This window comes from Thunnus thynnus, chromosome 6 (assembly GCF_963924715.1).
Source record: "Thunnus thynnus chromosome 6, fThuThy2.1, whole genome shotgun sequence".
In the NCBI taxonomy this organism is placed as follows: Eukaryota; Metazoa; Chordata; class Actinopteri; order Scombriformes; family Scombridae; genus Thunnus; species Thunnus thynnus.
The window spans coordinates 20301581-20320385 of NC_089522.1; the positions used below are offsets into that span (position 1 = coordinate 20301581).

At 40.3% G+C, this 18805-nt stretch overlaps 1 protein-coding gene across 1 annotated transcript in view; it reads left to right on the forward strand.

The window, feature by feature from the left end:
• b4galt5 (UDP-Gal:betaGlcNAc beta 1,4- galactosyltransferase, polypeptide 5) overlaps nt 1-17256 on the forward strand; it is a 32334-nt gene extending 15078 nt beyond the window's left edge. Inside the window, exons 2-9 of the mRNA XM_067592459.1 lie at nt 8008-8127; nt 8458-8571; nt 9046-9173; nt 10702-10818; nt 11023-11210; nt 11304-11426; nt 11908-12009; nt 12799-17256. Coding sequence (XP_067448560.1) covers nt 8008-8127; nt 8458-8571; nt 9046-9173; nt 10702-10818; nt 11023-11210; nt 11304-11426; nt 11908-12009; nt 12799-12946 — 1040 coding nt within the window. The 3' untranslated portion in view covers nt 12947-17256. The remainder of the gene's footprint in view (nt 1-8007; nt 8128-8457; nt 8572-9045; nt 9174-10701; nt 10819-11022; nt 11211-11303; nt 11427-11907; nt 12010-12798) is intronic.
• Nucleotides 17257-18805: the final 1549 nt, after the last annotated feature.

Consider the following 18805-nt stretch of genomic DNA (forward strand, 5'->3'; position numbering starts at 1 on the left):
GAGGAGAATGACATGTAGAATGACATTTTTATTTGCTTGGGTGGTCTTGTCATAGCCGTTAAACTCCTCTTGGCCAGTGTTAGTATGTCACTCCTAATATACCCTCCCTCTTCTGCTTGCTTCTAACCATTTCTCTTGCCTTTTCTGTGGTGAACTGAAAGCTATGACTCGACAGCTGAGCTATTTTCTGACGGGAATCACAAGTCAGTCCATAGAATGTGTGCGTGTGTGTGACCTTCTCATTAACTAATTGGCAATATCAAATGACAAACAGAGAGAATGAGAGACTTTCCATCCAGTGTAAAAAACTGCAGGCTTTACATGTACCATGCAAATGACAGACAGGTGATGAATAGGTGGATGGTTATTTGAGCAAACTACCAACTGGATGTAAATTTTATGTAGATGTCTAAATAATGTGGGTCAGAGTTCTGTATTCTTAGGAGCAGAGCAAACACAAGTACTGCCAAGGTTTGGGGTTTGTGATATAATAACAAAACATGAAAAATCCACATAAAATGCAAAATAACTACAAATTTTAAAGGCATCTAATTTATCGTATCTAATCTATTTAAGCACTAACTGTAACCTACATTACAAAATGAGTGTTTTTAAGACATTACTTTGTGTTATTGCAGTATGCAAACCAGCATGCTTTTCTGGTTAATCTGACCCATAATCCTCTGTGTGGCGGAAGATATGTCACATTGATTGAGCCGCCAAGAGAGCATAGACCAATGACAGCACATTGACAGTGCAGTGACACAAGCCGCATTGACAGATGAAGTAGTATGTCCCAATTGTATGCATACTGCATGTATACTGCATGCAACAGTGCGTTCTTTGTAAGGGCAGCTGCAGTACATGGTAAAAATAAAAAACAGAAGTATGCAATTTGGAATGCAGAACACATGAACAATTGTGCAAGGTAATATCAGAGATATGGCAACTCTGATGTAAAAGTTCATTTTTCCACTTTGTGATTGGGTAATCTATCTTATGTCTTATCTGTTTTTCTCTTATTTTTCCGCTAAGGACAACAGCTCTGAAATAAAGTGAAATTAATTAAGTTGATGTGACAATGTGACAGCGTATGAGCCTTGTGAGATCCCAAGAATTTCACGGAACACATTTTATAGCACTACTAATAAATGATATCAAGTTGCAGCACTTTTTTCCTCATACTGATGTGTGTAAATTTGTGAACCAAAGAGGATGCAGCAACTTGAAGCCCTTTGCATAAATGTGTCTCTCAAAGTGTCTGTCTTAAGTTACCCATGACAACAGGAATGTAAGGGGGAGGCGGGGTAGGAACTAGAAAGATATGGGAGAGAGGGAAAGATAAAGACAAAGATAATAGACAGTGAGTGAGAATGAACACAGATAAATGAAAAAGGAATTGAGAAATTTGTCCTTAGAGAGCAATGATCTTTTTTCCATGAGAGAGGGTAAGATTAGATAAATTAAGTACTTTGATGTAGGCCCTTCTGTTCCTGTCAACTGAAAATATGTAAGCAGAATGCATTTGCCAATGTTACAAAATATTAACCAAAAGGAAGAAATATGGTGGAAAGCAATTCCAATATTTATAAATCCCAGAGCTATGCAGGCTTCCTGTTATAATACGGCCTTACTGTTTTTTCAAAGGAATCTACTAATAATAGTGTGGATTCATACAGAATTGCAGCTGTACTTTTTGTTAAAATACTCATGAACTCAGCCACCCTTCAGGGATCACTGTCCGACTGAAATGCTTTATAAAAACCCACAATGTATGGGATTAGTTTTTAGTTGTTAGTCACACAAGCACATGGTGAGAGGAAACTCAACGGGGTTGTGAAAATGTGTGTGTGTGTGTGCAAGTGAAAGATTGACGGTGGCGAACAAACATGTGAGTTGAGTTATCTCTGTGTGAACTGTATCTGAGTGACAAATTAATTGGCATAGCTATCCCCTCTGCCTCAGGAAACACAGAGTAAACTGAATTGTCCGTTTTTTTTGTTTTTTATTCTAAAATGTATAAATTGGCTAAGCAGAAAGAACTATATAATTTCTCTATATGTTAAGACATATAGGGAACTTTAACTAACCGTGTGTGTGTGTGTGTGTGTATATCGATTCACTACAGCCTCAGGGTTTCTCAGCATCACTTACAGAGGGTCAGAAAAGGTAATAACATGCTTGTCCCTTTAGATGAGATCAATAATGGTTCAAAACGACATATTATATATTTTAAAAAAACCAACCTACATACAATCAACAATCCATAATCTTCATCTCATGCCAATCCTTAACATCCTCGTTAGATCAATACACTCAAATTACAGCACTTGTTCCAGTTAATTGTGAGGGATTTAGCGCTAATGCTTTGAGTAATCAGCTGTTTACTTTCCAATAAGGTATTGAAATGGGCCGCTAAATCATGTGTGGCCAATTTAGAGTGTTACATTACTGATAGTGTCATTAATTCAGCTTTTACGCTGACATAATACACATTCAGCATGCACTGAGGACTGATGAATTTGCACCCATGGTGCTCTACTTGTCTTCATGTCTTTATGCATGTGCCGGTCTGTGGGTGTCACTGATACGCGGTGGCAGTAAAAATGGCCCTTTCTTAGAGTGACAGCTTTAATCCCTGAAAGCTATGGGTGCATGTATGGTGTGTGTACTTGCGTCACTGTGTGTGTGTGTGCATACAGGAAGCATATCTGCTGGGGGGGAAAAACTGCCTTTCAGCTCTTATCAGGAAGCTAGCAGAATGGGACCGATCACCTCCCACTGCTGAGCTATCAATGTGGAGTTAATTGCCTTTCAGAGACAAAGTGTGTGTGTGTGTGTGTGTGTTGGGGGGTGGGGGGCATTTGCGCATTTCCTTTTATTTTTTTTCTTGTTTGTTGGCTTTTTCTTTTTCCATTAACCTTAGTTACATTACAATGTGGTGCATTGCCTCTGTCTGGCCCTGGACTGGTCACCGTAAGCCTGCGATTCATCATTCACATTATTTACCTAAACGATAGGAAGAAACGGAGTGGACGGAAAGTGATACAAACTACATTATACAGAGACAGCAGCACAGAGAGATGAAGAGCGGAGATAAAAGGAAGGACAGATAAGTGGAAAGAGGGAGGGATGTGGAGACGGAGAGACAGAAAGAGAGGGAGAGGTGGGCCAGGCTTGGCATGCGGACAGCGTGTTCTGTGAGAACTATAGAGGACAAGGTCGTTCAAGGTCTTCTGTCATGCTTGATGGGTAACAGTGGGTGGTTTCTGATGGGATGAGGAGACATGGGGGTGGGGTTTGAGGGGTCTTTCTGGTCTACATGTGTATAATGTAGTTGTGTATTTGTTCAATGTCCCTCGCCAATGACATATCAGAAAGCTCTGTGTATGTGTGTGTGGGTGTGTGTGTGTGTGTCTGTGTGCGTGTGTACACGTGCATCCCTTTGCTTATATGTCCAGCACTAATGGCCTTGTGTTGTAGCCTGCCACGTTCGCTTCCTCTAAACTCCAGGTCTCTCGTGTCTAATTGCATTTGTCACAGTTTGTAGCCTTGAATACCTTGGTGCTGCCCATTACTGCAGTCTCTGGGGTGCACATTTGAGGGAGGAATCGCATGCCCACTGCTTTGTATACAGGAGATCAAGCATTGACAGTATCCGTCTCTGTGCTTGAAGACCTTTACTTGTATTTCCAGGCAACCTGACCCTTGAGAGAACCCAGCGACTGGCTTTTTTCAAAGGGGATCCAAAAATCTTTTGACTGATATTTTCCAACAAAGACCAGACTGAGAATCTGGTTTGCTTTGTTCTGCAAGCAATGGAAAAGTGCAGTGTGTACATGTACAGTACATATGTACGATGGATTTGTCCTAGTAGAAATATGCATAGATAATATATCTCCATATGTTTGGCAGGCATGGGAACGCGATGCTAACATGTCAAATGTGTCGGTGCCTGCAGGACTGGATCACACTCCAGAAGCCTCTTAGCATTTTTCTGTCATATGGTGCCTCAGAAGGGCGTGTGTGTGTGTGTGTGTGTGTGTGTGTGTGTGTGTGTGTGTGTGTGTGTGTGTGTGTGTGTGTGTGTGTGTGTGTGTGTGTGTTGATCCACTTCTGCATGTGTTACAGTGAGAGTGAATAGGATCTATTCTATGTTCTTGTATTCCTTTTTATTATTATTATCCTTTGCAGATTTGCTCTAGCCACAGTGTAATATTTGCATGCTACAGAGGTAAAATGAGAACATTGATTTCAGTTACTGCATAGCCACTAGTTTCTAGTCCTGCAAGCCAGGCAGTTTGTATAGAACAAGATGAATGTGATGGAAACTGTAATACAATTACTAATGACAAATCACATCCCGTGGATTTCTAGCTCAGCAGTATCGTGTACGCGCATATCAGCACGCACACAGACACACATGTACGCGCATACACAGAGGGGAGTGGATCATACTGGGATTGCTTTAAGATAAATGTAGACTGGATTAATGGCTAGAGATTGTACAGTTGGATACAGGTTCACAGATGCAGAGATCTGTCAGATTGGCAGTTTGGCATTGTGCTGGCATGCTGCTCCAAATACAGTAAGAGTAGTAGTAGTGTATGGGATGAATATCATGTCATTTCAAAACTGAAAAAAAAGCTTCAAAAGGTTGAAACTCACTGTTTGAAGCTTGAAATCTAATAAAGTTCTTGTTTTGTTGTCGTTTTTAAAGGTGCGGATATGTTGGAAAAAACGTTTTGAAATGTCGAAACTTGAGTTTCGAAATGGCGAATCTTTATTTAGAAACTTTTGCGGATGTAAATTTGCACTCACATTACAGACTGTTATTTCAGAGCTGAGTTTACAACACCCACTTTTTAGAGATCTGCCCACACAGTAGAGAGCTTGTGTGTTGGCTGGAGACTCTTGGGTCACTACTCGGGGAAGCCAGACAGCACAGAGAACCGTGCATCCTGTTGGCATATCCTGTGCGCTTCAGTCATTGAAGGGAAAGTCTGTCAATCCCACCTAACCTGGTACATTGCTTGGACTATTTCTGCAGAGGGCAAACAATAGGTTAAAAAAAGCCCATGCCTCCAGGATCACAGCTTTTTTTTTTTTTTTTTTCCCCCCAGACTGTCTGTTTCAGAATTTTGGAGTTTCAGACCAGAGCTGCCAGAAATCATGTGACTCGCAAGCTCGTAACTGTGTGGGCTGAGAAATGGGTGTTGTAAACTCAGCTCTGAAAGAACAGTCTGCAATAGAAGTGTGAGTGTACATCCACAAAAGTTTCAAAATAAAGATCTCAAGTTTCAACGTCTCAAAATGTTTTTTCTCAACATATGTGCATATGTTTTCAGATCACCATTTACAGGGTTTCAAACCAGGAAAATAAACTAATACACAGGGAGAACAGTGACAAATTTGTTGGAGAAGCACTGTAAAAAGAGAGCTTTAATTGTGAAAAAGGAAAACTCAAATACAAATTAATGATAATGAAAATGTATGCCAGAAAAAGATGAATGAAAATTCAAATCTCAGCAAACATGAATTTTAATTTTTTTTTCAACTTATCAAAACAAGTCTTCAAAACATAGTTTCAATCTTGCAAAACTTTTATATTAGATTTCAAGCCATCAAACACTCAAACATTGAGTTTCGACCTTTTGAAACTTTTTTTTCCCCCAGTTTCGAAATATGACATCCTGTAGTAGTCAGATATCCTGGAAGTAATTCCAGAAGTTGTGGACAAACCATCATGACATCAGACAATAGAGGAAAAGATTAAGTTGTGAGTCACTGTTCTGGTAAGTCAGGGCTACACATTCACTTACTCTGTTGAGCGGGAGAGTTAACAGTTAGACCACATCCCCTCACTTTGTTCCACTTTATTGTTGCGTTTGCCAGTTGTCCTCTGTTGTGGTGTTATTTTGCTCAACCCACACTACGCGACTGGAGAGGAACTAGCTTCTCTAGTGAAGCTCATGTAAATCATGTAAATCCACTGAACAGTAATGATAAGAGATTTCCAACATGATATGAGGATTAGTCAGGTCTCATTCTTGACTGAAGGTCGATGGTGGTGGTCATTGTTTGAGATGTGCATCATGTCACGTTTCTGTGAAAGGTTACTGTGGTAACTGACACTGACACTGAAATGCAGGGAGAAATTTCAAATGCTCCCTCTCCACCCGACTGCTGCCTGTTCTCTGTGTCACTCTCACCCTCTTCGTGCCCTCTCGTTGTTTTTTCCCATGACAAATGAATGCATCAAAAATCATAATCGATGACCTACAGCGAGGTAGATGGCAGAAATTTGTACAGCGTAATAAGGAAAAACATTGCAACTATCATGCGTAGAAGGCAGGAACCAATCAATCATTTCAAATTCATCATCTCTGTCTCTTTCTCCTTCCTAAATGAGTTGTATCTCTATCCCTGCTCCTCCCCCATCATCACAGATTAACATTCCAATTGTTGGCATCTTTGGAATGAAAGCCTCTGGATGTGTTTTTGGGAAATCCCCTGTCATTAAGTCACCTAGGCAGATAATCAGTTTAGGCCAGATCAGGTAGAAGAGTGTGCTTAGACTAGAACAGGCATTAACCTGCCAGTGCTCCAAGTTTATCTTTCCCCAACATACAGATTGTTCTAAGTGGTTTCCAGACCTGCCAACCTGTACGCATTTTGCGTAGCAGGTATGCATTTTGACATCAAAGTGCGCTGGTACGATTTGTCACTCTAAACTACGCAAAAAGCTGGTGACGCCTGTGAGTTCAATTCATACATCCATGGTTCAATTGTGCATGGATGTATGGCAGCTTGTAGCCTGCAGATGGGAAAAAAGTGAGTTCATGTGGCACAGAAATAACGTTACCTAGAAAGTTACCAGGAGGCATGTGTGTGCGCACATGTGTGTAAAAGGCAGAATGGGCCTGTGGCCTGCTCTGTGTGTGTGTGTGTGTGTGTGTGTGTGTGTGTGTTGGCACTGTAGTCTATAACTTTGCCTACTCCAGGAAAATTTCAAGGAAACACCCCCTCACTGCAAATTAAGTAAAATATGTAAGGAGGGATGTGATTACTTCTACAGTTTCAACAGTCATGTTCATATTCAGCCTGTATTGTCATTAGGTCATCATACCATCAAGTTATAGCCCACCTATAATGAGAACTGTTGTATTAACCAGCTCTAAAATATTTATTTCATTGTAGCCACAAAATAGCCTGTTAAGGGCTGGTATGGGTTTTACAGCTACATTGTTATCATCTTTTCAAATGACCTGAAAATCATATTTTCAAAGATCAAATTGGCTTAAAGTTATTATTATAAAGATTATTGCGGAGGTGTAAACAATAGAAACTATATAAATGCAGCAGTAGTGGTAGGTTAGTGTGTAGTCTGAGTGAAATTGTGTTCCTTGGTAAGCTGTGTTTAAGCAGGTGAAAGAAAAATGGACAGACAGGCATAAATGACCAACTAACAGTAGTGGCATCTGCACATTTTTTTGTAAACAATCTGTTATTGGTATCAAGAATTTTCATATCAGTGTATCCCTTACATTTTTGTCTGCTCGCTGCATGTGTGCAAATGATGTACACATGTTATGTGTATGTTTGCAAATTACTTACAGTAATTCATTGTGCGAACAGCATTGATTTGCATCTGACGCATCTAGGTCAAGGAAGCTGTGCTCAAAAAATTCGTCCAGGGTTGGCAGGTATGGGTTTCCCACTGAGGAGGAGAAATGGAAGGAGGAAATGTTTGTCATGAGTTAAAAAATGGTGAAAAGCATAGACATCTAATTGCATCTGTTTTTATGAGAGTAAGAGTTTGCATTTACGCACTATTGTGGGTTATTACCCCTGAGGAATGTATCGTTAAGTCGCTGTATTGTGTTAAGATGTTGACCCTCCCTGTTTTTAATGCCTCTTTTCAATCTGCTGGGTAGAAACACTTTTACAATGGGAACAGGAATAAAATGACTTAACTTTCTTTCCTTTTTTTTTCTCTGTTCCCAGTGAATGAGTACGTGTTCATGGTCCAAGCCAGAGGGATTCAGATCAGAGAGAATGTGAAGAACATTGGGGCTCAGGTTCTGGAGCAGGTGGTGAGAGGGGCTTACAGCGTCAATGGTACAGGTAAAAAACATACATATTGTTATATACCAAGGTGTATCAGGAATACGTAGCTCACACGTTGTCTATTATGCAATTACATGGGCACAAATGCAGTTTCCACCCTGGTTAGGTAAAGGAAGTTTAAAAATATATATATATATATATATTGTAGTTGAGTCTGTCCTAGTTTTACTGTTAGTTACTCATACATAAAGACATAATCTTATTTACCAGTGAAAGATTTGAGATGAAAAGATAAAAAGCATTGATACAAAACAATAGAGCACACAGCTAGACTTTATGCAGATAAAGGCTGGATTAAGCTAATGCTGCTGATGTGTGTGACTCCAGATTACGCCTATGACTTCAACATGAGCGAGAGCGATGCTCCTCCCACTACATACCTCCCAGAGGGCTTCACCTACCTCCCCTCACAGGTTTGCCCTGAGAGGCTGCCCTCGATGAGTAAGTACATTGTTAAGGTTTCAGTTTAAAGTTTGGTTTTAATGCTTTGATTTGATCCTGGCTGATGATTCTGTGATATATGAGAAACTTCCTCAGTTGACCTAAAAAACAGTTGTCCTTCAGGTTCTCTTGGCCTTGTAAAATATTTACTCAAGTTGTTTTTTTTATTGGATTTACTTCTATTAATGAATGATGAATGCACATATGTTGTTGTGACACAGAATAGCTTTGCCCAGCAATTGATGCCCCAGATTGCTCAACTGTCACAGGCATTGGCACGTTTCCCCCCTCCTTCTTTCTTATCTAACCTGTTTCAATTACCATTAATGTTTTCCTTATCTTATTCCTTACAGCTTTATTTCCTCATTCTTCTCTTGACCGTTTCATCTGATTCACTCCCTCTTTCTTTCTCACTGCCATGTCTCCTTCTGCCTCATTAATCTCTGCATCTTCTTTTTTCTTCCCTGCACACAGAGGGCAGGTTGCAGGTGAATATGAGTGAGGTATCTTTGGAGGAAGTGGAGAGATCCCTGCTGCAGGGAGAGCCTGTCATGGCCACAGGGGGCTTCTGGAAGCCCAAAGACTGTTTACCTCGCTGGAAGGTAAGTGTGAATGTGATATTGTTAAAAGGGTTATTCGCTGAAAAGCACTGTCAAATATACAGACGAGTGAGTGAAGAAATATAACAAATGCTCCTGCCAGTCCATTCCAATTGTTTTTGTATGATTTGCCGCAGTTTAGACATACAAGCTGTGGTGTAAATAACACTAAAACAAAGTCACAGCAATGTCTTTTTCCAAATAAATGTCATGATTACTTATGCTGATGTGCAGACCTTGTTGTGAACAGTTTGAATAAAAGCTACTTTCTTCCAAAGTACACCCAACAACTGTCTAACTTCATTAAGTAAGAATACAAAACAAAAATCTGAATTATTATGAGTAGCCATATCATTCTCTTTAGAAACAGATATTACTGTTGAAAAATTTAAATGTATTTTTATTGCTTTAAGCTCCACAAACTAGTAAGCTACAGCTAATGTCTCCAAACCCGAGCACATAAGGTGAAGGGGAAATGTAAGTGCTGTTGAGTGAGATGTCCCTTTCGTGTGAGCTAGAAAAGTAATGACAGGGAGTGTTCAGTACTAACAGTTCACAGTCTGGTGACAAACTGCACATAACACAATAACTGGCATGTCTGACACATGTGTACAAAATGTTTCATACACACCACTCACCTGCTTTCTGTCATTCATTCTGCAAATCAGGATAGTGTGGTTGTTCTGTCTGACATTCACGTGCAAAAAATGTACATATATACTCAAATGTCAAAAGTACAAAGTACAAGAAGCAGGCAAAACATGAATTCTGCCCTTTCAGTGTACTTTGCAATACAGTTTCATTCCTGAACCACACTCCTCTGGCATGTGCTCTTTTTTTTTTATCACTCTTTTTTTGTCCAACAGAGCGATCTTGCCTGCCATCTGCCTGTCTGTCTCTCGCGTTCATTTGCCTTGAGGGACTGTGTATGTTCTCACAACCAAATCTCTATTTCTCGCTCTCATTAGCCAGCAGTCTTTCTCTCATCTACCACAGTAGTCTCTCACTTTTTGTTTTGCATTTCCCATGCTTTTTGTTCCTCCCTGTGTTTGCCTTTTATTGCACTTCAAAAGAAACTCAAAAACGGACTTGGGAAAAAGAAAAGAAAAAAAAAAAACGACACACCTTTCACAGACATTTAGTATCTCAATGCTTTTATGATCGATGCGTGTCAGATCTCATTGTGGAAATAGAAGTCAGGCATGTCAAGTCAAGATGTCAAGTCTCGATAATTAACGGTTTTTGGTGCTGCTTTCACCCACACTTTCCCATTTACCTACTGCTGAGAGATCATGACTCTCAGAAACATATACACTTTTTACAAATAGTTCTGTTTACTTAGTTGCACAGATCAGACTGCTCTGTGACTCTGTCCCTGTTCAGTTACAGTATATATACAGTATCAGTCAAAAGTTTGGACACACCTTCCCATTCCCTTCAATGAGAAAGTGTGTCCAAATGTTTGACTGTTATGTTTGTACATGTATGTCATTTCATGTCTGACATATTCTACTCCATTTTGTGTCCCCAGGTGGCAATCCTAGTCCCGTTCAGGAACCGACATGAACACTTACCCATCCTCCTCAGACACCTGGTGCCAGTACTGCAGAAACAGAGACTCCAGTTTGCCTTTTATGTTGTAGAGCAGGTATGCCCACACGCATTCCCAGTTCACCCATGCAACACTTGCAGGAAGTGAGTCACCTTCTCAGGTCATAATAATGTTCATTGAAACAGTTGAATATGAAAAGCTATTGCATAACAAGTCATAAAAAAGAAATTGTCATAACATGAAAGTCTCTTTTTTTTCTTTTCTCCCACTGCCTCCGTCCCTTGTAATCCTTCTGTCTAGGGGGGCACGGAGCCATTTAACCGAGCCATGTTGTTCAACGTGGGCTACAAGGAGGCTATGAAGGACCTGGACTGGGACTGTCTGGTCTTCCACGATGTGGACCACCTCATGGAGAACGACAGGAATTACTATGGCTGCACAGACATGCCCCGACATTTTGCGGTGAAGCTCGACAAGTACTCCTATATGTGAGTCCTGTTTCTGTCTCTATGGGGATATACAGTACAGTAAATGTATTCCTTACTTAATATGAATTTAATATGTGTAATTGTCCCTCCAAGGCTTCCATATAATGAGTTCTTCGGTGGTGTCAGTGGCCTGACGGTGAAGCAGTTCAAGAAGATTAATGGATTTCCTAATGCATTCTGGGGCTGGGGGGGAGAGGACGATGACCTCTGGAACAGGTGAAGAGAAAGCACACACACACACACACACACAAACATTGGCCTATCTGACAGAGCTGCAGCACGAGAGATGGGTTAGGCCAGTTGGCATATAGCAGGCTTTTGTATTTTTTTTCCCCCTCCATTTGCCTTTGTGACACAGCATTGTTGTTCCTTCCCCCACCTACACAGCTCACAGGCAGCTGTACACACTCAGGGCTCTCAATACACACTGCCAATTCTTGCTGTTCTTTCTGATTGAGTTGTGTATTTATATCTGTCTGTAATTACCCCATTTTTGTGCATTTACTGCAAAACCTTTTTGTCTCTCCTCTCGTATTTCTATATGTCTATATGTATGACAGTATGTAATCAGATAATGTGTCCCACAGAGTAATTATTATGCTTTCTAGGAGTATATGACAATCAGTCCACATTGCAATGCTTGCTCTGCCTGACTGTGCATATGATGGATCATTGAACATTTAATATGTTTGTGTAGGGTGCGGTTTGCCAATTATACAGTAAGTAGACCACACAGAGAGCAGGGACGCTACATGTCAATTCCCCATCATCATCGTGGAGAAGTCCAGTTCCTGGGAAGGTTAGTCTCTATGTATGCACAGCTCATTCACACACACACACACACACACTTTGGTTAAAAGTGGAACCTGATAATTGGCATGAGCTTAAGCTCATGTGATGTAAGCCAGTCACATGAAAAGCCAGAGCAGTGACTTTCAGAGAATTTCAACTCTTTTAAAGACTTTGCATGTGATATGCTTGTATGCTTCAGGGCTGAATTCCAATCATGCTCTCTCTGCTCAAAATCTAAGTTACTTAAAACAGCCCAAGGAATAAATGTTTCTTTCATTGATTAAAGGTGCAGTGTGTAGGATTTAGTGGCATCTAGTGGTGAGATTGCAGATTGCACAATCTGAATCTGAGTTAATTGTAACATTTTGTTCACCTAAAAAAGTGGTGTTCAGCATATAGTTGTACTAAAAGACCCTTTAAAAAGTCAGATGTTCGGTTTTTCTGGTAAGTCCATTTTGTTTTAATTTAATGATAATAAACCTGTTTTTCACAAACAAAAATTAGCATTAGCATTATCACAGTCAACCATAGACTGTAAATGCACCGTTCTTACCAAGCTAGCAGCTAGCATCAGGATTGGCTGCACCCTCTCGTCCAAATATGGTCACTTCTGGCTCCAAAAATAGCGACGGTCAAAATGCCAAACTCAACATCCATTATCCTTTTTTTTTTTTTTTTTTTTTACAGTTTATGAGTGCAGCACTGTTGCACTGCATTGTCTTCTTCAGTGTTGTATTTGCTTCTTTCTCTTCTTTTCTCTTCAAAAGATTTATTGATCAATTATTTGTTCTTGCAGGTATAGTCTTCTACGCCACTCAAAGGAGAGACAGAAAGTGGATGGTCTCAACAACCTAAACTACTCCCCCCTAGTGTCCAGGAGGCCTCTCTACACCAACATCACAGTCAGCTTGAGCAGAATGCTTGCACCCGTAGCTGACTACTGACGTAGGAACAGCTGGACTGCAAACCATCTGGGAATCAAAGTCCTCTTGGACATCAGCCATATCTCACCAGTTGCAGCACTGCTTAGGACTTTTTAGTTGATTGATTCTTTGCTTTGTTTCTTTTGTTTGTATGCAAAAAATGGAGACTCAAATAAGTATGTTGGATAAATCATATAAGAAAATAGGGATAAATGCTGCACTTGTTTGTGCCACAATCCATCACTTTTCTCATCTGGGCTTATCTAGTCTTCAGTCTCCACATGCCTTTTGCACCATTTTGGCCTTCAGCATCCATCCATTCATTAATTTCCGTATTCAGTTAATGATAATAAGCCTGTTTTGATTAGTTCAGCCCTTTGCTATTGTGCTTGTTTATTAAAATAGGCCATGATACACAGGTACATTTGAGTGCATGCACGCGCCACACATGCACGCACACAACCATTTTGACTTACATGTGCTGACATGGGCACTGAGGCTTTGATTTTTACTCTCTTACTTCTTATTTTCACAAATGCAGTAAACCTGTGAATTGCATGCACATACACAACCACACTGCAACTTTAACAGAGTAGACGCTTGCAGCTGGTTCTGCAGAAGGTATGCCAAATCTACAAGTGAAGAGAGTGAGAGAAAATGATATAAAGAGTGAGTGTTTTCAATCATCAATATGTGAAATAGTTTATCCTGAGTTTAAAGAATATTAATACCTTAATCATCAATTATATTTTGTCCTGTGAACATACCATTTAAAGACTGTGATGTTTGTGTTTGCATAGTTGCATTGGATGTCCCGGCTGCCTGCAAGGGGCTGTGTTGGAGAGCAATGCTCATCCCGTTAGCAATAAGCTGTAATATCAGACACCTGAACTTAGACCTGACTTCCTCACTATACAGATGCAATAGCACAGGTGCTAGCATACTCTTATTGGACTACCGAGAAGGAGTGACTGCGTATGCAAACTTCACATTCAACACACCTTTGCCTAAGCAAACATGCCACCCTTTTCAGAACCTGTATGTGTCTGTGTGCGTGTCTGTGTGTATATAAGTGAGGGAGAGCTATGCAAATGGCCTGTATGTATCCTGTTGTCAGTCCAAGGTCTCCAGGGTGACCTCTGGGAGACTTCACCCCTGAAACTGTGACAGACTGACTGGAGACCTCACTCTGCGTGCAATGTGTTTAAGTCCAGGCCAGGGAGAGATAAACAGATTCCGTTTTATTTTTAGATCCCACATCCTTGATGTTTACTCACCTTCATTTTTATGGAAGAGCATTGAAGGTAGAGAATACTTGATTGCTGTCACTGTCACTGGTGTTTACAGAAGCTTTTGCTTTGTTATTTTTCAGATTGTCTAGTGTTTGTAATACTGTTAGCCAGCCCTCCTCCACTGTGAGTGCTGTGAAAACTGTATCTCTTCAACAACGTATCTAATGCCTGCCTTTATTTTTTTAACAAACTTCTTTATCTAGACTTGGATAGGGAAAAGGTCTGAATGCTCATCCAAGACGTCAGCTGATAAACCACTGATTAGCTTTGTTGACTTGTGGCCAGGCTTTTGCCAGTGAGGGTTTTTTTTTGTGTGTGTGTAAATCAGACTTTGTCTCAGAGAGTTTTTGAACTCTGTGCATTGACACAGCACTCTGGCAGTACACAACGGCTGCTCAAATGTCCCTCTCTGATTTGTGTATTTTACAGTGTTTTATTTCAAGTACAATATCCCAATACTGTAAATGTAGGTCCTTTTTTTAAAAAAAAAAAAAAAAAAACATACAGACATTCTCTCCTCACTGTCTGTCCTCTAGTCATGCAGCTACTTCATTTCACATAAATCGCCTTGTATGCATTTCTTAAGATGTATCTTTTGGGGAAAATGTGGGTGGTTGACTAACTGATGTGTTCCCACAATGAAATAAGAAGTAAAGAGGCTGGACCTCGTTTTATTTATTTGATCTTTTATGGATTATTTTCTGTAATTGTTCGGTTTTTATGTTTCTTGCGGTTGATGTGATGATTTAGTAGGTGACATATGACAGACTGTGTTAGATGCACTGAAACTCGTAGTTATGCGTATTTGTGTGGGATCTTGAGGTTCAGGTCTGTGTAAACAGGGAGCTGATTCATTTCATTCAGATGGAGAGTTTTCCACTTCAGGGATGACATGAATAGCTAGTCTGGTGAAATGAAACAGAACCCCGTAGCCTGATGTGTATTAATCTGCTTAACAGACACGTTGGAGGAGGCCATTTTGTGTGACAACCACAGGAAGAGCAAGACACCTAATCAGAAAATGCTAGTAGTCAATGTCTTTCACTGAGCATCTCCTTGGTACTAATTGATAATCAATGGTGCTGACCTTTCAGAGTTCCCTTTCAGGGAGTCTCTCTCTACGTGCTTACTGGAACCAATCTTAACAACAGAAAGGCCACTATCGATGGACAAAACATCCCTGCGATTTTTTTTATGGCTCTAGCGTTTAATTGCAAGCTGCATCCTGTATAAGTGGCTGTGTTTTTTGATCCATACATTTGTAAACCTGTTGCCTTCTCATCATGCCAGGTGAAGCTAATCAGTGCATTTGTTGTTCTGGTTCATTGCCACAAGCAGAAGCACGTGTTTACCTCCTAGCCAATCACTCAGGAGGTGCTCAGTGGAGGTCATGGACAGTAGCAGCGTTTGCGTTAAGTTTTCTTTTCCACGTGTGTTTGAGTGAAATGGCTAAACCTTTCAGAGGTTTAACTGTCCTCCATTTGAGATTTGAGGTTTTTTTGTTTTTCATTTTGTTTTCCAGCACTGATAAGAAAATGATTTATAGTGATCTCGGTTGTGAACAACTTGCAGGTTCTTTTCTAGTTCTTAACACGTACATGATACACTGTATATTATCTTTTTTTTGTCATTTTGTCAATTCATCATTTCATTTTTTTTTCATTGCTTTAAATTAAAAGCTAGATGGACATATAGCAAAAGCCAAATTGTTTTAGGATGAGTGTTCAGACTCAACATAGAGGGGCTTCTCAATATAAAGAGGATGACGTAGATATTCTTAGAGTCAGTATTAGGCTCTATACTCCACAATGTAGAATGAGCAGCTTCATCAGCCAACTCCATATTCAACAAGATGGGTTTTGTTCTGTTATTACTAGACAGCTTTGTCCACTAGATAACTTAGTAACAGGGGCAAATCAGTCAGCACTCTCTTGCTTTTATCTAAAACTGAAAATAGATGTTAGGTTTGTGATAAGAGCATGCTGGCTGGTCTTGTTCCTGTTACATATACTGTAAATGGTCTCTATCCAGACCAAGACCAAACCTGCTGCTCATCGTACCATTATCTCATCCGTTCTGATCCATTCTGTGCCGGTTTAAATGAAGGGACCATTTATTGGGCATCTGACAAGACTGGCAGCCTTAAAGCTTCTTAATTTATTGCAGTGTTTTTCACTCAAGTTTTTATTTTTTTTTATATGCAAAATATTTAAATGGACAAAAGTGCATACCAATATTATGATCATTGTAAATATTGTTGTGTGTAGTGTTTTAGAAATTCTATAAGGTCTTGAATCACTACAGATGCTAGCATAAAGAACAAGGCTTTGGAGGGGTTTGGCTGTGGATTTACCTGGTGCCATTTAAGTGCTAGTGAAGCTTATACAGCGACATCAATGTTTTTACATCACAGCCTTTTTTTAAAATTAAAAATATCCTTATCCCATAAAATTTTAGATTCCTCTCACAATCCTAGAGGCTGCATTCCTGAGGCCTTCCTGTGCTTAATATGCTGTAGCAGTAGAGGAGACATATGATGGCAGACATAAGCATCGATCTTCAAATGAAGTTCAATGTCTTTGTTTCTGTTCGTGATGTCTCTCTGATGGTGACAGCAGTTGGGGTAAGGTGTAGGTCAGTGGAAAGCACTGTAGGATAGCGATGTGTCAGCCAAAAACACCATATGCTTATAATGCAATGAAACACAGGCACCCAAACCAGCGACACAATCCACTCCAAAATCTACACAGATTCATTTCTTTTGTATGAAAGCTAACTATTAAAAAAAAAAAAAAGAAAAAGGATACAGATTAATAAATTTAAGATATATCTTCTCTGATTGTAAGGAGTGACGTTCTCCTTGAATTGAAGCCATTTGAAGCCACTTGTCAAAACTTGATGTCAGCCTTATGTGGATCTGTTTGTGTATCGGCATATTATCTTTTGATTATTGAAATTTGTATGATGGAGATTTTCTTTTATACCATCATTGTTATTGTCAAAGTACACCAATAAAATGAAACTTGTAAAGATACAGTATCTCTTTGTCTCTGTGTCCATGTTTGCTGACTGGAGCTGTGGGCTGTGCCCAAGCATTTCCTCACAGTGTGGTCAGTGGCTCTGTTTTAAATGTGCAGAATAATCATGTGGTTATATTGCACGCTACTGCTACACTGAATGTTAACATGCACGCAGGCATGCTTCCTGTAAAGCAAACATTTAAAGTTCACTTCATTACTTTAGCAGAAAGCAGAACACAAACTCAAAAGTTCAAGTATGAGCTGCCAGTGAAAGAGCTCAAGTGGCTGTGTTGCACTGCAACGTCAGAGTCTGTTTGAGAGTCCTCTATAAATATCTACGTGAGGATCCTTAACAAAATTTTGTTGGAATCTGAAGACTAAATGCCTGCAGGAGCACTGAAGGGCTCTACACTTTAAGCAGGGTTATAGACAGCATCATGTCTCCTCTCAAACACTCGCCCAAACAAAGGATTATTGTCTCACATCAGGGCTGTGGCTCTTGTGATTAACATTTACCAACAAAAGCATCTTGGGACAAGATTCCTCCGTTTTTAGCACACTTTTAATAGTTTCTCTTCATACTCATGTCATTCTGACTGCTCTGCTGACACTTTGCATGTGCTTGTGTATGCTTCACAATGTGCATTAGCATGTACACATCCGGATATTCAAACAAAGATGATGCTTGTTGGGATTGTCCAGCCTGTCACCCAGAGAGAAAAAAAAAAAACAGAGCAGAATGAGATGCTTTGACGAGAGGTCACTTAAGATGCATTGAATCAGAGCAGCTCCAGCCCTGTGGCATTTAGCACATTAACTGCGCATCTCCGCTAGTTAACAGAAGTGACAGCTGATAATTTAATTATGCTCTCAGAAAAGAAAATGCTAAGTGGCAGGGAAGGGATATCTACATGGGAGTTTAAATGTATTCCACAGAATTTGTGCAGCGTATATGCCACTTCAAATAACGGCTTATTAATATGATGCATTTGTATATTTGAAAATATGCAAAAAATACTTTTCCATTCATCTGCACAGAGAATACTCATGCCTCTTTCCTGCTGTGTAACAGTAGCTGCAGTGTGAGAGGGAGATGCTTGGCAGAAGCACAGAGGCCTGGCTGGAGTAGCCACATCTTAATGGAGTCTGGGAAACACAAGGCTTTGGTATGCTAACGCCACTGTCGCTTAGCTGTCAGACACACACAGAGGGCAACTCTTAAGATCTCAAGAGTCGTCTTGGCATGTGTATACAACACAAGCCAGCAAACACACACACATCCGTTATTAATTCATCCACATGCAGCCCCTCGAGTCTTGTGCCACTCAAAGGCTTTGATGTCATCTGTGGCGCCTTTGCCTTTGTACGCTGCTCGCGTGTCTGTTTCACTCCACTTCTCCCCACAGAGTGTCTTAAACTGGAATCTGCATCAGGAAATAGCTGAATAACTGAATTTGTGGCCTTCAGTGGTGCAGAAGGGCGTTGCTCTCTTCATCCACACTTCATCCACCACTCCGTACTCCCGTGGTTGTGTGTGTGTGTGTGTGTGTGTGTATGTACGTGCCTCC